The sequence below is a fragment of the Pongo abelii genome, chromosome 2 (genome assembly GCF_028885655.2).
Source record: "Pongo abelii isolate AG06213 chromosome 2, NHGRI_mPonAbe1-v2.0_pri, whole genome shotgun sequence".
Lineage (NCBI taxonomy): Eukaryota > Metazoa > Chordata > Mammalia > Primates > Hominidae > Pongo > Pongo abelii.
The window spans coordinates 103,146,587-103,166,616 of NC_085928.1; the positions used below are offsets into that span (position 1 = coordinate 103,146,587).

Here is a 20,030-nt window from a genome sequence, read left to right on the forward strand (position 1 = left end):
AAAGAAGAGTCCTGGGAATATGAACCTAGAGCTTTCAGAGTAGAGAGGAGAGTCAGACTCAAGAAGGGAAGAGGGCAGCATGCTGACAACCATGCAGGAGGGAAGGCTGAGATGAAGGTGGTGGGATGGTAAGATGGGTGGCGGAGTGCTGTGGAGAAGCCCCGGGTTAGAAAAGAAGGCAAGAAAACCTGGATGTTAGTTACTAACAGTGATCTCGGCTGTGCACTGCGGGCACCGCTGCCCTCTTACCGCCTCCTGAGCGTGCGATTTGCTCATGATGGTGAGCAGAGTCTGCAAGAGCACGTCCAGGAGGCTCTCCACCATCATCTCTACTTCCTCCATGACATCTGCCTCCTGAAGCGAGCAGCAAGAGAGCACACCATTAGCACCAAGCCAGGCTGAAGTACAGCTGGCAGCACTTACTAGGTCAGCCACATCAGCAGTAGTCTTCTGGATTCCCAACACCAAGCTCTCAGTCTCACCAACGTGCAGTGTCAAGGAACCCAGGACAATGGCTTTGAGAGGAGGTGAGGCACAACTGCCACTGCTGCCCAGGCATGGTGGCTGGGGCCTTACCCTAACTCAACACCACCTGCAACTTTGAATCTCAAGCAGATACATTAATTTTGATATACAGGGCAGAAGCAAAGATCTTGAGTTAAATGTTTTCTTTGATTTCCCTAGAATAGTCAGGAGAAGGCAAAACTCTGCTGACACTTTCGGAAATGATAAAGTTTGAGAAATGGTGACGAATTCACACTACAGAGTGTGGCAGCAGCACCTTCACTAGTGCATAGCACTAATGCACAGAAGTAGCTCATCTTTCTGAGCACGCTGTTTTCTCCTCAGGGTTTTCCTCTTGGGTGCCCTCAATTTTTGCCAGCTGGGACTGCTGCCTAGATATGCCTGGGTCCACTTGTAGCTCCTCAGCTCTCTTGCTCATGTTACAGGGTCCATTTGAAGGACTCCAGCCTCAGTGCATCTTTCTCTGGCCACCTCACAAAAACAATGGAGCATGTCTCCTCACTAAGGGCCACTTCCTAATTTAGGAAGAGTCTATTATCCTATTATAGACTTCTCACATTCATCTCAAATTCTGTAGCATGATTTTAATTATCTCACAAAGAGATTCCTGTTGCCCCTTGTCTAAGATGTTTATACTATTACTGGTCCTGGTGTCTATCTTTCACCCATCCATCAATTTATCATTCACTAAACATTTACCATGTGCCAGTCACTGTTTGAGAACCTGAATATATAGAGGTGAACAAGAGAGATAATATCTCTGCTCTCATTGAGCTTCAGTTTCATTGTCCCTCTACCCATCCATCCATTTTAGCTATACTCTGCCCCATTCCACATGAAGAATTTGAGCCACTCTCGGGACCAAAGTCATCTTTCCTATCTGTCAAACTGATCATAACACTTTTCAGTGATGTATCTTTGGGTAGTTATAAGCAACTAATTACACTGACTCTAGCCCCACAAACACAACCAAACCGTCACCTCCAAGTTTTTACTGGTTCCCACTCGTGTTCCATTCCTCCTCTTTTTTTGCTTCAATTTCTCTCTTTCCTTTAGCAATAAGCTGTCCACCCCTCAATACAACCTTGGGCTACGAGTAGATCTTATGTGCTTGGTGTGGCTTCTCTGAGGCCTGGTGGGAAGAGGAGCTGCCAAGTCTTACCTGGAGCCAAGATCAAATAATAGGGCCATTATCACCATCATAGTCACTCTCTGCCAAGCTAGACCCCTGTCACCAGATGGCACTTTAAGTTTGAACATCAGAGTATCCTATTGAGTCCCTGTCCCCTGCTCGAACAAAATATACTCTTTTTTTAGGTGCCTCTCCCACTCCATGTGGATAGCCTATCCTTGTATATTCTTATCACCTGGCAACTGCCCTTCATTTTAAATGCATGTGAAATTCTATTCTCTAGCAACTTCATAAAATGGTATAATTTAAAAATCCATTTTTGTTCTACATTTCTTTCCTTATGCTTTTCTATAGTTTCTGAATTTTCTATAAGTAATATGCCTTTCTTCTATTATCAAAAGTACATGAAACAAGTATCACTAAAATAAATTCCTACCCTCACCTGTGCCTAATTCATATCTTTCCTTCTCTCTTTCCCTACCTCAGTTCATCCCCTCCTACCACCGATTTCTTTTAAAAAGAAAAAATAAAGAGGAAAGAAAATGGGTAAAAGCAATATCAGTTGAAACCTGACCCCTAAAGCACAATTCTACCATCCTCGGAGGCAACATTAACCTCTCGTATGCCCTGACCTCATTTGGCACAGTATAGGAACGCCATATGGGTGGAATCAAGCTGTCAGGAAGCTAATAGAAGAGCCTGAATAAGCAAGCTACCTCTCAAGTCTGGGTCTGCCTCCCTGTGCTCATGCCTGAACATTCTCAGAAAACTCCCAAGAATCCAGAATTAAAACCTATTGATGGAAACAGCATGACACAGAATTGGGCTTTGTGGTACTACAGATAACTATATTTCTGGGTAGATTTATGGTAGTGCAACCTTTAAAAATAGCAAGAATGTGTTGTACTGAGAAACCTGCTGGGAACACACAGGCCTCCATTCACTTGGGCACCTTTCTGTCACTGATGAAAGCATCTGTGACTGAAAAGTGTACAAAGTGATCTTTGTTGGTCTGCCTCTGGCTAAAGTAACACAAGACTAGGGAAGAGCTGAGCAGGGTGGAGTGGGTGTGGGGCCACTACCAGAGAGCTGGTCTTGACGATGGAGAAGATGCTGCCAAGAATCCCTGAGCAAATTAGCAGCTCTTTCTGCTGCCTCAGGTGAAGGTGAATGTGATGGAGAACCACAGGAAGCAGGATGCGGCGGGATTCTGGGAGAGAAAATACAAAGGTGAAGAAAACTTTAGAGAAGAACTAGCTACTGCGGGAAGCCAGTGGCATTGTGGGACTTAGCTATTCTCAAAGCAGGTGGGGTTCAGACTAGAGCAAAAGTGAAGGTAATCTCCTTACCTTACAAGGGCCTAAAAGCTCACTGCCTGGAGATTATAAGCCATCACATGACATTATTCTTCCATCTTTCCTTTGTTCTCATTTCAATACCAAGCATCCATGACATTTTGTGCAGGATGAATGTTAGGAGTCTGCTTCCAAATGAAGTATCTTTTTTTGGAAACAGGGTCTCATTCTGTCACCCAGGCTGGAATGCAGGGGCATGATCATGGCTCCCTGCAGCTTCAACTTTCTAGGATTGCTAGAGCAATCCTCCTACCTCAGCCTCCCATGCAGATGGGACCACAGGTGTATGGCACCACACTTGGATAATTTTTTAATTTTTTGTAGAGATGAGGTCTCACTATGCTGCCCAGCTAGTCTTGAACTCCTGGGCTCAAACGATCCTCCCTCCTTGTCCTCCCCAAATGCTAAGATTACAGGTGTGAGCCACCACACCTGGTCCCAAATGAAATCTCTTTAATGATTAGACTCCAAATTAAAAGCACAGTTTACAGTGAAAATTCCATTTAAATGGTATACTTAGTATGAACTACGCTGACTGAACTTGCAGGCTTGAAATGGATTATAGATCGTCCCTCTTTATGCCCTGGCTAGATAGGTGGTCTGACACTTCCACCCCTGTGAGCGTTTACCTTGCCACAGCCAACAGGCCTGCTCCCTTTCCCCCACAGGCTTGTTAGATTGCTGCTCAGTGTGTACACAGCAATGAACACAATTGAAGCATGACCTTTGTCTTGTCACAAGACTTTGATAATTAGCCAACATTTATCACCAATCCTACTGAACACTTCAAATGATTTCTCCCACTGTTACCGAATAGCACTTTCATCAGGAGCTGACTATATTTAGAATTCTAAATTCAGGAAGGCTGTCCTACTTCAAGCTCCCTTATTAACCCGTTCTGAGACCTCAGGCAAGTTGACTCTTCTCATGAGCTTTATTTTCCTCATCTGTAGAATGGGGTGTAAGGGCCTCTTCTATAATACATTTACTTCACAAGGGAGGTTAGGAGACAAGTGAAATACAAGTGTGAATGCGTTTCTGGCACCCTGTATTCCTACGTGGTCAGTGATTGTGTGACTCTGCAGGTCCCATCATATGTGGCCAGCATGATTTAGTCAGATTATCAGTAACACAAACAAGCCATGGCATTTTAGATTTATCGTTCATATCTGTCCTTTGTTAAGAGTTCCACATGAAATTCAGACAGCAAATCTTTTTCAGGCAAAGACAAATTACATGACATATAAGAGATTTGGGCACTGCCTTGTCAAATGCTTAGAATATGTTCAAACAAAATAGAATACTAGCTAGTCTAGATTTAAAAGGCTGCTTGAATAAAAAAAGTTGATACTGTACTGTGTAGATGAAAATACCAACATACTTAGTATTTGTAACAACCAATAGCTGCTTACAGAAAAAAACAGTGGTTAGTTACTAGAACCTGCTGAAGAAGAGACCAAACTTATACTTTGAGAATACCAGTGCTGGTTAAAGGACATCACTGGTAAAGAACCTTTTGCTTCAGGGAAGATGCTGCAACTCAGGCATTCAATGAAAGTGAGATGCAAATGAAATTTTGGTGGTGTTTGTCATCTAAAATCCAATTACATAGTCCAGGGCCACATAAATATTAAGAAAATTTTTCTGAAGTGTTTGTGTGAAGCAGCAAGTACATGCAGAGATACTAGAAATAAAGTATGTCAGTGAGAGCAGTCTCCTGTTCCCCTTCCCACATATTTTGAAAGCATTTTCTTTTTTTTTTTTTTTTTGAGACAGAGTCTCACTCTGTCGCCCAGGCTGGAGTGCGGTGGTACGATCTCGGCTCACTGCAAATTCCGCCTCCTGGATTCACGCCATTCTCCTGCCTCAGCCTCCTGAGTAGCTGGGACTACAGGCGCCCACCACTATGCCTGGCTAAATTTTGTATTTTTAGTAGAGATGGGGTTTCACCACGTTCACCAGGATGTCTCGATCTCCTGATGTTGTGATCCACCTGCCTTGGCCTCCCAAAGTGCTGGGATTACAGGCGTGAGTCACTGTGCCCAGCCAAAAGCATTTTCTTTAAGCAGTGCACAAAGCTCAAGTGTGTACAGTGGCCTTCAGTGACAGTGTGCCCAAACCATTAATAAAATCTTCAGTATAGGAGCTGGCGAAGACAGAACTGTTTACCAGCATAAACAGTTCCTGGTGGAAAAAAGATGACTTTCTTGGTGGCAGCTTTACTACTACTAGCAATATCACACGCTGGCAGAGCTAAGTCAAAGGGAACATCTATTTAGTATTACAAATGTGTGTAGCACTGAGTTGAGAAATTTTTGTTCTTGTACTTTAAAAGTCAAACCTGGCCGGGCGCGGTGTTTCACACCTGTAATCCCAGCACTTTGGGAGGCTGAGGCGGGCGGATCATGAGGTCAGGAGTTCGAGACCAGCCTGGCCAATATGATGAAACCCCATCTCTACTAAAAATAAAAAAAAAAAATTAGCCAGGCATGGTGGTGCATGCCTGTAGTCCCAACTACTTAGGAGGCTGAGGCAGAAGAATTGTTTGAACCTGGGAGGCGGAGGTTGTGATGAGCTGAGATCATGCCACTGGACTCTAGCCTGGGCAACAGAGTGAGACTCCGTCTCAAAAAAAAAAAAAAAAAAAAAAAGTCAAACCTAAAAAATTAACCACCAAAAATTATAAAAATTCTAATAATTGTTTTGCTGGTGTTTCAGATTTATTTCTGTGCCTCAGAAGTTTATCCTAGCACAGTGATATTATTCTTAAAGAATCAGGCTCATATTGATCTTAATATATGGCCATTGAGCATTTGGTTGTCCCTGCAAGGCAGAACTTGATCACGTATGATGTGGCTTCAGGAATAAAACCAGAAGTTCTTTGTGAAAGACAGACTAGGCTGCTAATATATTAGATTGTCCTGACCCCTTGGGGAGCATAAAGAGCTCCCTGTCCATTTTTCTCTCTAATCCTTGGTTCTCCAAAGACTGGAAAAAGTATCGAATGGTATGGCAAGGAAACAAGAAAGCACAGGGTCCTCAGGGCCCCCTTTCAGGGCCTCTTTTTTTTTTTTCTTTTCTGAGACAGTCTCGCTCTGTTGCCCAGGCTGGAGTACAATGGCGTGATCTTGGCTTACTGCCACCTCCGCCTCCTGGGTTCGAGCAATTCTCCTGCCTCAGCCTCCTGAGTAGCTGGGATTACAGGTGCCCACCACCACGCCTGGCTAATTTTTTGTATTTTCAGTAGAGATAGGGTTTCACCCTGTTTGCCAGGCTAGTCTTGAACTCCTGACCTCAAGTGGTCTGTAGGGCCTCTTTTATTTTCTTGGCTTATCCTTATTTCCTTGAGATAGTCCCTTCTCTTTTCCTCTCCTTCCTTTCCTGAGGGTATGGCAGGCTCTGTTCTTGGAAGCTGTGGGCCTGGAGGCAGGGCCCTCATGAACAAGATTAGCGACCTTTTAAAAAAAGAGACCCCAGAGAGCTGCCTTGCCCCTTCTGCTATGTGAGAACACAGAGAGAAGACAGCTGTCTATGAACCAGGAAGTGGGCCTCATCAGACATTGAATCTACTGGTGCTTTGATCTTAGACTTCCTAACCTCCAGAACTATGAGAAAGTTTGCTGTTTACATGCCACCCAGTCTATGGTATTCTGTTACAGTAGCCTGAATGGACTCAGCACCACCCCAGTGACATGCCCATATGTGTAGATTCCTAGGAATAAACTGTGAGTAAGGCAGTAGGCCTAGGTCTTGGCTGCATTCTCTATTATAGTTTACCAAAAAATTCTGTATCTTAAGGGTCACTGGTTTCTTGTATAATCATTGAGGAAACTGATCCTTTGATTATCACTTTGCTATCACCCCTGGAAGGAAGGAGGACTCTCATCCCAACTTGATTTACCTGAGAAAGAAAACAGGCGGCTATCCACTGTCCTGGCAATGGACTGCAGCTTGACCACGTCCATTGACTGCCCAATATGCACAGTGCTGGGCATGCTCCCCAGTGTCCCTCTCACAAACTCTGCCACCTCTTGCACGGTGAACATTTGCAGCAGCTCGTCAAAGATGGTTGGGAAAGAATTGAGGAGTGCAGCCTGCAAAAGCAAATGAAGCTGTGGTTAGCACAGAGTTAGGGTGTGTGTCTATCTTTCATGCTCAGACAATGATATAAGGTGGTGAGAGGCTGAGAAGGCACTTTAGCATCTCTGCCATGGGTGGGCTCCTCCCTGGCCACTGACTACAGCACTTAGGCATGGAGCAAGAAAAACCAAAAAGGAAACCAAAACAAGATAATCTACTGGGATCCAGGCAATTGGAGGCTTTCATAACTTGCATATAGCATTTGCTGGCAAGAGAATGGGGTATAAAGAAAAATCTGCTCAATGTGGCTTAAGATCCACAGTTGTTTTTGTTCATAAAATGGATTTATACTTTTGTTTGTCTCTATAATCAAGTTTTTAGCTTTCCAATTTTGGTTCCAAACTCAAGAAAGTATGGCAGAGAGAGCTGAGTTCCTTCAAGCAGCACCAGCTTCAGCTCTGTGATCCAGTTCTGAGAGCTGTACCATTTCCCCAGAATAGAGATTCTCATTTGCAACCATGAAATATGAAGACTTCATAAATTATTTTCTTCATAAGTGATGCCTGGTAGTCTCAAGAGTAAATTCAAGAGGATGGGAAATGTGTGTATTTAGTTAGCCATAAACTCTTGAGGACTATTGACGTGGGCTTAGAGTTCAGCCACCTAGACACCCAAGCAAGGGGAGTGGGAGTGTGCATGTTAGGCTTTTCTTCTAGGATGTAAGCTCTGGCAGACCATAAGGTAGTTTCTTGAGAACAATCTGATAATAGAACAGTTCCACAGCCTTTGGGAGGCAGAGCACTATAGGAAAAAGAGAATGGGTTTTGGAATTAGACACGAGTTCAAATTCAAGCTTTACCACTTACCTGACACATAAACTTTGGCAAGTTACTGCCTAATTCTCTGTTTCCCCATCTATAAAATGGGGATGATGCTGTTACTTATGTCTTGATACTGGTATGAGGGAAATTTTTACATAAAGTTTCTAGTAGAGCGCCTGGAACACACAATAGGCCTTTGATACATGCTGGTTCTCATTATTTTCTCTTGTCTAAGTGGAAGCAGCATGAAGACTTTTTTCACTTCTCAGTCCCCTTATGCCATTAACTCAGGATTTACAAAGAGAAATGGAGTGCCATCTTAAGACAAAAAGATGAGAATGCACCCTTCCCAAATGGCAGGTTGGGGAGGGAAGGCTGTTTTCTTGACTGCTCCATCAGGCAACAGACACTGGCTTAGAGTGAGTGAAAATTTATGCCATGGCCATCAGAGAAATGCAAATCAAAACCACAATGAGATACCATCTCACACCAGTTAGAATGGCAATCATTAAAAAGTCAGGAAACAACAGGTGCTGGAGAGGATGTGGAGAAGTAGGAACACTTTTACACTGTTGGTGGGACTGTAAACTAGTTCAACCATTGTGGAAGTCAGTGTGGCGATTCCTCAGGGATCTAGAACTAGAAATACCATTTGACCCAGCCATCCCATTACTGGGTATATACCCAAAGGACTATAAATCATGCTGCTATAAAGACACATGCACACGTATGTTTATTGCGGCACTATTCACAATAGCAAAGACTTGGAACCAACCCAAATGTCCAACAATGATAGACTGGATTAAGAAAATGTGGCACATATACACCATGGAATACTATGCTGCCATAAAAAATGATGAGTTCATGTCCTTTGTAGGGACATGGATGAAATTGGAAATCATCATTCTCAGTAAACTATCACAAGAACAAAAAACCAAACACTGCATATTCTCACTCATAGGTGGGAATTGAACAATGAGAACACATGGACACAGGAAGGGGAACATCACACTCTGGGGACTGTTGTGGGGTGGGGGGAGGGGGGAGGGATAGCTTTAGGAGATATACCTAATGCTAAATGACGAGTTAATGGGTGCAGCACACCAGCATGGCACATGTATATATATGTAACTAACCTGCACATTGTGCACATGTACCCTAAAACTTAAAGTATAATAATAATAAAATAAAATAAAAAATAAAAAAAAGAAAATTTATGCCATGGAAAACAGGCTTGTGCTGTGGTCTTTATTTAGGCCAGGCCCAATTGGAGAACATATATGAATTCTATCTGCAGATTTATAACTCCCTGGAATATCAAGGAGATTGTTTTGCAGTAATTAGAACCAGAACAAAACATATCGTTAGCACCTTAGATATAAAAGACAAAGGAGTGGTGAAGTAGGTGCTTTATAATCAATAACAAACAGTAACTCATTTGCTCTCTTAAATGGTAAAATATCCTGTACTTAGACACCAGGACAGAAGGACTCTCACACCCTGACATCTTCTAGTGGTCATAATCAAAGATATAACGTCTAACTGAATAATATACATATATATATATATATATAGCGAGAGAGAGAGACAGAGAGAGGGAGAGAGAGAGAGACAGAGTGAGAGAGAGTTGTGAAACTCAGGAAACATGAGCCTTGCACCAAAGAAGAAAGTCTGATTCTCACACAGGTCTTAGCCGAGACCAGATCTAAGCTATTTATCTTGATGTAGTAGGAGTGTGCCACTCAGTACAGGACATTACTATGTTACAAAGTTCCCAGAAAACATATCTGCATTGCTTTGCTAGCTACCTCTAATCTCTCCATATTTTGGCTGTGGGAGGGGAATGGAAGAGGAAGATGAGCAGCTTAAGGTACTTAGAAGGGGAGATCACAGGTGTCTTTCTTACAGAAGCACCTGGAAGCCTTGAGGTACTCCCTTATAGAGTTCCTTATAGACTCCCTAATAGAGTCCATTCCCTTATAGAGTCAAGGAAGCCTTAAGGTACTCCCAGTTGATCACCTGTCCTCTGGGCTGAGAAACCTATAGGCAACTGGTATGAAGAGGCAACACAGAGACAAGTGGAAAACAAAAAAGTAGACTATTTTAATCTTAAATGAGGCAGAGTTTAAATATATACTTGGGCTAACAATATACCTGGCAGTGGCTGAATGACTGGACATGAGAGAGGGTGTCTGATCTTTGCTGACAGGTTTTGGTGTAATATTTAGCTTCAAAAAGTTGAAGAACTATACACCATTACATAAAAATTCTGACATTCATTTTGTAAGGAAAAATACCTCCCTTTTGACTGGGGTAATGAATTATTGATTTGTTCTAGGGTAAGGCTGTGTGGAAAGGTGACAGATTAGCTGGCCAGGCAGTTTTGTTTGTTTTTGAGATAGAGTTTCACTCTGTTGCCCAGGCTGGAGTGCAGTGGTGCAATCACAGCTCACTGTAGCCTTAACTTCTTGGGCTCAGGTGATTGGTCAGGTAGTTTTAATATAAGAAAGTAAATTTTCTTCCCACACTGATATTTCTAATATTGAATCTAATCTAATCTTTTTTTGAAGTTTTAATTATTTATTATACTTTAAGCTCTGGGATACAGGCGCAGAAGGTGCAGGTTTGTTACATAAGTATACACGTGCCATGGCGGTGTGCTGCACCCATCAACCCATCATCTACATTAGGTATTTCTCCTAATGCTATCCCTCCCCTAGTCCCCCGACCCCCAACAGGCCCAGGTGTGTGATGTTCCCCTCCCTGTGTCCATGTGTTCTCATTGTTTACCTCCCACTTATGAATGAGAACATGTGGTGTTTGGTTTTCTGTTCCTGTGTTAGTTGACTGAGAATGATGGTTTCCAGCTTCATCCACATCCCTGCAAAGGACATAAACTCATCCTTTTTTATGGCTGCATAGTATTCCATGGTGTATATGTGCCACATTTTTGTTATCTAGTCTATGACTGATGGGCATTTGGGTTGGTTCCAAATCTTTGCTATTGTCAACAGTGCTGCAATAAACATATGTGTGTGGCTGGGCGCAGTGGCTCATGCCTGTAATCCCAGCACTTTGGGAGGCTGAGGCAGGTGGATCACCTGAGGTCAGGAGGTCGAGACTAGCCTGGCAAACAGGGTGAAACCCCGTTTCTAATAAAAAATGAAAAAATTAGCTGAACATGGTGGCATGCGCCTGTAATCCCAGCTACTCAGGAGGCTGAGGCAGGAGAATCACTTGAACACGGGAGGTGGAGGTCACAGTGAGCTGGGATCACTCCATTGCACTCCAGCTTGGGCAACAAGAGTGAAACTCCATCTCAAAAAAAAAAAAAGAAAGAAAGAAAGAAAGAAAAAAACCATACGTGCGCATGTGTCTTTATAGTAGAATGATTTATAATCCTTGGGTTTATAGCCAGTAATGGGATTGCTGGGTCAAATGGTATTTCTAGTTCTAGATCCTTGAGGAATCGACACAATGTCTTCCACAATGGTTGAACTAATTTACATTTCCACCAACAGTGTAAAAGCATTCCTACTTCTCCACATCCTCTCCAGCATCTGTTGTTTCCTGACTTTTTAATGATTGCCATTCTAACTGGTGTGAGATGGTATCTCATTGTGGTTTTGATTTGCATTTCTCTAATGACCAGTGATGATGAGCTTTTTTTCATATGTTGGTTGGCTGCATAAATGTCTTCTTTTGAGAAGTGTCTGTTCATATCCTTCGCCCGCTTTTTGATGGTTTTTTTTTTCTTGTAAATTTGTTTAAGTTCTTTGTAGATTTTGGATATTAGCCCTTTGTCAGATGGATAGATGGCAAAAATTTTCTCCTATTCTATAGGTTGCCTGTTCACTCTGATGATAGCTTCTTTTGCTGTGCAGAAGCTCTTTAGTTTAATTAGATGCCACTTGTCAATTTTGGCTTTTGTTGCCATTGCTTTTGGTGTTTTAGTCATGAAATCTTTGCCCATGCCTATGTCCTAAATGGTATTGTCTAGATTTTCTTCTAGGGTTTTTATGGTTTTAGGTCTTATGTTTAAGTCTTTAATCCATCTTGAGTAAATTTTTGTATAAGGTGTAAGGAAGGGGTCCAGTTTCAATTTTCTGCATATGGCTAGCCAGTTTGCCAACACCATTTATTAAATAGGGAATCCTTTCCCCATTGCTTCTTTTTGTCAGGTTTGTCAAAGATCAGATGGTTGTAGATGTGTGGTGTTATTTCTGAGGCCTCTGTTCTGTTCTATTCGTCTATATATCTGTTTTGGTACCAGTACCATGCTGTTTTGGTTACTATAGCCTTGTAGTATAGTTTGAAGTCAGGTAGCATAATGCCTCCAGCTTTGTTCTTTTGGCTTAGGATTGACTTGGCAATGCAGGCTCATTTTTGGTTCCATATGAACTTTAAAGTAGTTTTTTCTAATTCTGTGAAGAAAGTCAGTGGTAGCTTGATGGGGATAGCATTGACTCTATAAATTACTTTGGGCAGTATAGCCATTTTCATGATATTGATTCTTCCTATCCATGAGCATGGAATGTTTTTCCATTTGTCTGTGTCCTCTCTTATTTCCTTGAGCAGTGGTTTGTAGTTCTCCTTCAAGAGGTCCTTCACATCCCTTCTAAGTTGTATTCCTAGGTATTTTATTCTCTTTGTAGCAATTGTAAAGGGGAGTTCACTCATGATTTGGCTGTCTATTACTGGCGTATAGGAATGCTTGTGATTTTTGCACATTGATTTTGTATCCTGAGACTTTGCTGAAGTTGCTTATCAGCTGAAGGAGATTTTGGGCTGAGACAATGGGGTTTTCTAAATATATAATCATGTCATCTGTAAACAGAGACAATTTCACTTCCTCTCTTCCTATTTGAATGCCCTTTATTTCTTTCTCTTGCCTGACTGCCCTGGCCAGAACTTCCAATACTATGTTGAATAGGAGTGGTGAGAGAGGGCATCCTTGTCTTGTGCTGGTTTTCAAAGGGAATGTTTCCAGCTTTTACCCATTCAGTATGATTTTGGCTGTGGGTTTGTCATAAATATCTCTTATTACTTTGAGATACATTCCATCAATACCTAGTTTATTGAGAGTTTTTAGCAAGAAGGGATGTTGAATTTTATCGAAGGCCTTTTCTGCATCTATTGAGATAATCAAGTAGTTTTTGTCATTGGTTCTGTTTATGTGATGGACTACATTTATTTTTTTGTGTAGGTTGAACCAGCCTTGCATCCCAGGGATGAAGCTGACTTGATCGTGGTGGATGAGCTTTTTGATGTGCTGCTGGATTCGGTTTGCCAGTATTTTATTGAGGATTTTTGCATCGATGTTCATCAGGGATAGTGGCCTGAAATTTTCTGTTTTTGTTGTGTCTCTGCCAGGTTTGGTATCAGGACGATGCTGGCCTCATAAAACGAGTTCGGGAGGAGTCCCTTTTTTTCTATTGTTTGGAATAGTTTCAGAATGAATGGTATCACCTCCTCTTTGTACCTCTGGTAGAATTTGGCTGTGAATCCGTCTGGTCCTGGGCTTTTTTTGGTTGTACGCTGCTAATTTCTACCTCAATTTCAGATCTTGTTATTGGTCTATTCAGGGGTTCAACTTCTTCCTGGTTTAGTCTTGGGACGGTGCATGTGTCCAGGAATTTATACATTTCTTCCAGAGTTTCTAGTTTATTTGCACAGAGGTATTTATAGTATTCTCTGATGGCAGTTTCTATTTCTGTGGGATCAGTGGTGATTGCCCCTTTATCGTATTTTTTGTTGTGTCTATTTGATTCTTCTCTCTTTTCTTCTTTATTAGTCTGGCTAGCAGTCTATCTATTTTATTAATCTTTTCAAAAAACCAGCTTCTGGATTCATTAATTTTTTCAAGGATTTTTTGTGTCTCTGTTCTGATCTGTTATTTCCTTTTTTTTTTTTTGAGACGGAGTCTCGCTCTGTCACCCAGGCTTGAGTGCAGTGGCGTGATCTTGGCTCACTGCAAGCCCCGCCTCCCAGGTTCAGGCCATTCTCCTGCCTCAGCCTCCCTAGTAGCTGGGACTACACGCACCCACCACCACACCCAGCTAATTTTTTGTATTTTTAGTAGAGACGGGGTTTCACCATGTTGGCCAGGATGGTCTTGATCTCCTGACCTCATGATCTGCCCGCCTCAGCCTCCCAAAGTGCCGGGATTACAGGTGTGAGCCACCACGCCTGGCTAGTTATTTCTTGTCTTCTGTTAGCTTTTGAATTTGTTTGCTCTTGCTCCTCTAGTTCTTTTAACTGTGATGTTAGGGTGTCGATTTTAGATATTTCCCGCTTTCTCCTGTGGGCATTTAGTGCTATAAATTTCCCTCTAAACACCGCTTTAGCTGTGTCCCAGAGGTTCTGGTACGTTGTGTCTTTGTTCTCATTGGTTTCAAAGAACTTCTGCCTTAATTTCGTTATTTACCCAGTAGTCATTCAGGAGCAGGTTGTTCAGTTTCCATGTAGTTGTGTGGTTTTGAGTGAGTTTCTTAATCCTGAGTTCTAATTTGATTGTATTGTGGTCTGAGAGACTGTTATGATTTCTGTTCTTCTGCATTTGCTGAGGAGTGTTTTACTTCCAATTATGTGGTCAGTTTTAGAATATGTGCAATGTGGTGCTGAGAAGAATATATATTCTGTTGATTCGGGGTAGAGAGTTCTATAGATGTCTATCAGGTCTACTTGGTCTGGAGCTGAGTTCAAGTTCTGAATATCCTCATTAATTTTCTGTCTCATTGATCTAATACTGACAGTGGGATGTTAATGTCTCCCACTATTATTGTGTGGGAGTCTAAGTCTCTTTATTGGTTTCTAAGAACATGCTCTATGAACCTGGGTGCTTCTATATTGGGTGCATATATATTTTGGATAGTTAGCACTCCTTGTTGCATTGATCTCTTTACCATTATGTAATTTCCTTGTCTTTTATGATCTTTGTTGGTTTAAAGTCTGTTTTATCAGATACTAGGATTGCAACCCATGCTTTTTTTTGTTTTCCATTTGCTTGGTAAATAGTCCTCCATCCCTTTATTTTGAGCCTATGTGTGTCTTTGCATGTGAGATGGGTCTCCTGAATACAACACACTGATGGGTCCTGACTCTTTATCCAATTTGCCAGTCTGTGTCTTTTTTTTTTTTTTTTTTCCTTTATTATTATTATTATTATACTTTAGACTCTATGATAACTGTGCACAACGTGCAGGTAAGTTACATATGTATACATGTGCCATGCTGGTGCGCTGCACCCACCAACTCGTCATCTAGCATTAGGTATATCTCCCAATGCTATCCCTCCCCCCTCCCCCCACCCCACAACAGTCCCCGAAGTGTGATGTTCCCCTTCCTGTGTCCATGTGTTCTCATTGTTCAATTCCCACCTATGACTGAGAATATGCGGTGTTTGTTTTTTTGTTCTTGCGATAGTTTACTGAGAATGATGATTTCCAATTTCATCCATGTCCCTACAAAGGACATGAACTCATCATTTTTTATGGCAGCATAGTATTCCATGGTGTATATGTGCCACATTTTCTTAATCCAGTCTATCATTGTTGGACATTTGGGTTGGTTCCAAGTCTTTGCTATTGTGAATAGTGCCTTAATAAACATACATGTGCATGTGTCTTTATAGCAGCATGATTTATAGTCCTTTGGGTATATACCCAGTAATGGGATGGCTGGGTCAAATGGAATTTCTAGTTCTAGATCCCTGAGGAATCGCCACACTGACTTCCACAAGGGTTGAACTAGTTTACAGTCCCACCAACAGTGTAAAAGTGTTCCTATTTCTCCACATCCTCTCCAGCACCTGTTTCCTGACTTTTTAATGATTGCCATTCTAACTGGTGTGAGATGGTATCTCATTGTGGTTTTGATTTGCATTTCTCTGATGGCCAGTGATGGTGAGCATTTTTTCATGTGTTTTTTGGCTGCATAAATGTCTTCTTTTGAAGCGTCTGTTCATGTCCTTCGCCCACTTTTTGATGGGGTTGTTTGTTTTTTTCTTGTAAATTTGTTGGAGTTCATTGTAGATTCTGGATATTAGCCCTTTGTCAGATGAGTAGGTTGTGAAAATTTTCTCCCATTTTGTAGGTTGCCTGTTCACTCTGATGGTAGTTTCCTTTGCTGTGCAGAAGCTCTTTAGTTTAATTAGATCCCATTTGTCAATTTTGGCTTTTGTTGCCATTGCTTTTGGTGTTTTAGACATGAAGTCCTTGCCCATGCCTATGTCCTGAATGGTAATGCCTAGGTTTTCTTCTAGGGTTTTTATGGTTTTAGGTCTAACATTTAAGTCTTTAATCCATCTTGAATTGATTTTTGTATAAGGTGTAAGGAAGGGATCCAGTTTCAGCTTTCTACATATGGCTAGCCAGTTTTCCCAGCACCATTTATTAAATAGGGAATCCTTTCCCCATTTCTTGTTTTGCTCAGGTTTGTCAAAGATCAGATAGTTGTAGATATGTGGCATTATTTCTGACGGCTCTGTTCTGTTCCATTGATCTTTATCTCTGTTTTGGTACCAGTACCATGCTGTTTTGGATACTGTAGCCTTGTAGTATAGTTTGAAGTCAGGTAGTGTGATGCCTCCAGCTTTGTTCTTTTCGCTTAGGATTGACTTGGCGATGCGGGATCTTTTTTGCTTCCATATGAACTTTAAAGTAGTTTTTTCCAATTCTGTGAAGAAAGTCATTGGTAACTTGATGGGGATGGCATTGAATCTGTAAATTACCTTGGGCAGTATGGTCATTTTCATGATATTGATTCTTCCTACCCATGAGCATGGAATGTTCTTCCATTTGTTTGTATCCTCTTTTATTTCCTTGAGCAGTGGTTTGTAGTTCTCCTTGAAGAGGTCCTTCACATCCCTTGTAAGTTGGATTCCTAGGTATTTTATTCTCTTTGAAGCAATTGTGAATGGGAGTTCACTCATGATTTGGCTCTCTGTTTGTCTGTTATTGATGTATAAGAATGCTTGTGATTTTTGTACATTGATTTTGTATCCTGAGACTTTGCTGAAGTTGCTTATCAGCTTAAGGAGATTTTGGGCTCAGACAATGGGGTTTTCTAGATATACTATCATGTCATCTGCAAACAGGGACAATTTGACTTCCTCTTTTCCTAATTGAATACCCTTGATTTCCTTCTCCTGCCTAATTGCCCTGGCCAGAACTTCCAACACTATGTTGAATAGGAGTGGTGAGAGAGGGCATCCCTGTCTTGTGCCAGTTTTCAAAGGGAATGCTTCCAGTTTTTGCCCATTCAGTATGATATTGGCTGTGGGTTTGTCATAAATAGCTCTTATTATTTTGAGATACGTCCCATCAATACCTAATTTATTGAGAGTTTTTAGCATGAAGGGTTGTTGAATTTTGTCAAAGGCCTTTTCTGCATCTATTGAGATAATCATGTAGTTTTTGTCTTTGGTTCTGTTTATATGCTGGATTACATTTATTGATTTGCGTATGTTGAACCAGCCTTGCATCCCAGGGATGAAGCCCACTTGATCATGGTGGATAAGCTTTTTGATGTGCTGCTAGATTCTGCTTGCCAGTATTTTATTGAGGATTTTTGCATCAATGTTCATCAAGGATATTGGTCTAAAATTGTCTTTTTTTGTTGTGTCTCTGCCAAGCTTTGGTATCAGGATGATGCTGGCCTCATAAAATGAGTTAGGGAGGATTCCCTCTTTTTCTATTGATTGGAATAGTTTCAGAAGGAATGGTACCAGCTCCCCCTTGTACCTCTGGTAGAATTCGGCTGTGAATCCATCTGGTCCTGGACTTTTTTTGGTTGGTAAGCTATTGATTATTGCCACAATTTCAGCTCCTGTTATTGGTCTATTCAGAGATTCAACTTCTTCCTGGTTTAGTCTTAGGAGGGTGTATGTGTCGAGGAATTTATCCATTTCTTCTAGATTTTCTAGTTTATTTGCGTAGAGGTGTTTGTAATATTCTCTGATGGTAGTTTGTATTTCTGTGGGATCAGTGGTGATATCCCCTTTATCATTTTTTACTGCATCTATTTGATTCTTCTCTCTTTTTTTCTTTATTAATCTTGCTAGTGGTCTATCAATTTTGTTGATCCTTTCAAAAAACCAGCTCCTGGATTCATTTATTTTTTGAAGGGTTTTTTGTGTCTCTATGTCCTTCAGTTCTGCTCTGATTTTAGTTATTTCTTGCCTTCTGCTAGCTTTTGAATGTGTTTGCTCTTGCTTTTCTAGTTCTTTTAATTGTGATGTTAGGGTGTCAATTTTGGATCTTTCCTGCTTTCTCTTGTGGGCATTTAGTGCTATAAATTTCCCTCTACACACTGCTTTGAATGCATCCCAGAGGTTCTGGTATGTTGTGTCTTGGTTCTCGTTGGTTTCAAAGAACATCTTTATTTCTGCCTTCATTTCGTTATGTACCCAGTAGTCATTCAGGAGCAGGTTGTTCAGTTTCCACGTAGTTGAGCGGTTTTGAGTGAGATTCTTAATCCTGAGTTCTAGCTTGATTGCACTGTGATCTGAGAGATAGTTTGTTATAATTTCTGTTCTTTTACATTTATTGAGGAGAGCTTTACTTCCAAGTATATGGTCAATTTTGGAATAGGTGTGGTGTGGTGCTGAAAAAAATGTATATTCTGTTGATTTGGGGTGGAGAGTTCTGTAGATGTCTATTAGGTCCGCTTGGTGCAGAGCTGAGTTCAATTCCTGGGTATCCTTGTTGACTTTCTGTCTCGTTGATCTGTCTAATGTTGACAGTGGGGTGTTAAAGTCTCCCATTATTAATGTGTGGGAGTCTAAGTCTCTTTGTAGGTCACTCAGGACTTGCTTTATGAATCTGGGTGCTCCTGTATTGGGTGTATATATATTTAGGATAGTTAGCTCTTCTTGTTGAATTAATCCCTTTACCATTATGTAATGGCCTTCTTTGTCTGTTTTGATCTTTGTTGGTTTAAAGTCTGTTTTATCAGAGACTAGGATTGCAACCCCTGCCTTCTTTTGTTTTCCATTTGCTTGGTAGATCTTCCTCCATCCTTTTATTTTGAGCCCATGTGTGTCGCTGCACGTGAGATGGGTTTCCTGAATACAGCACACTGATGGGTCTTGAGTCTTTATCCAATTTGCCAGTCTGTGTCTTTTAATTGGAGCATTTAGTCCATTTACATTTAAAGTTAATATTGTTATATGTGAATGTGATCCTGTCATTATGATGTTAGCCGGTTATTTTGCTCGTTAGTTGATGCAGTCTCTTCCTAGTCTTGATGGTCTTTACATTTTGGTATGATTTTGCAGTGGCTGGTACCGGTTGTGCCTTTCCATGTTTAGCGCTTCCTTCAGGAGCTCTTTTAGGGCAGGCCTGGTGGTGACAAAATCTCTCAGCATTTGCTTGTCTGTAAAGTATTTTATTTCTCCTTCACTTATGAAGCTTAGTTTGGCAGGATATGAAATTCTGGGTTGAAAATTCTTTTCTTCAAGAATGTTGAATATTGGCCCCCACTCTCTTCTGGTTTGTAGGGTTTCTGCAGAGAGATCCGCTGTTAGTCTGATGGGCTTCCCTTTGATGGTAACCCGACCTTTCTCTCTGGCTGCCCTTAACATTTTTTCCTTCATTTCAACTTTGGTGAATCTGACAATTATGTGTCTTGGAGTTGCTCTTCTTGAGGAGTATCTTTGTGGCGTTCTCTGTATTTCCTGAATCTGAATGTTGGCCTGCCTTGCTAGATTGGGGAAGTTCTCCTGGATAATATCCTGCAGAGTGTTTTCCAACTTGTTTCCATTCTCCCCGTCACTTTCAGGTACACCAATCAGACGTAGATTTGGTCTTTTCACATAGTCCCACATTTCTTGGAGGCTTTCCTCGTTTCTTTTTATTCTTTTTTCTCTAAACTTCCCTTCTCACTTCATTTCATTCATTTCATCTTCCAGGGCTGATACCCTTTCTTCCATTTGATCGCATCGGCTCCTGAGGCTTCTGCATTCTTCACGTAGTTCTCGAGCCTTGGTTTTCAGCTCCATCAGCTCCTTTAAGCACTTCTCTGTATTGGTTATTCTAGTTATACATTCTTCTAAATTTTTTTCAAAGTTTTCAACTTCTTTGCCTTTGGTTTGAATATCCTCCCGTAGCTCGGAGT

General features: G+C 41.4%; 1 protein-coding gene across 11 annotated transcripts in view; it reads right to left on the reverse strand.

Moving 5' to 3' along the window:
* DOCK3 (dedicator of cytokinesis 3) overlaps nt 1-20,030 on the reverse strand; it is a 735,525-nt gene that overhangs the window by 107,274 nt on the left and 608,221 nt on the right. For 10 of the 11 annotated variants that reach the window (XR_008523281.1, XR_008523280.2, XM_024244830.2 and 7 more), the window contains 3 exons: nt 6,914-7,106; nt 2,740-2,867; nt 208-354 (listed from right to left, as the gene is read on the reverse strand). Coding sequence is in view for 9 of the 11 variants with exons in the window: in XM_024244830.2 (XP_024100598.1) it covers nt 208-354; nt 2,740-2,867; nt 6,914-7,106 (468 nt within the window). In the remaining 2 variants the exon portion in view is untranslated. The remainder of the gene's footprint in view (nt 1-207; nt 355-2,739; nt 2,868-6,913; nt 7,107-20,030) is intronic. The other variant, XM_054550669.1, reaches the window with a different exon arrangement.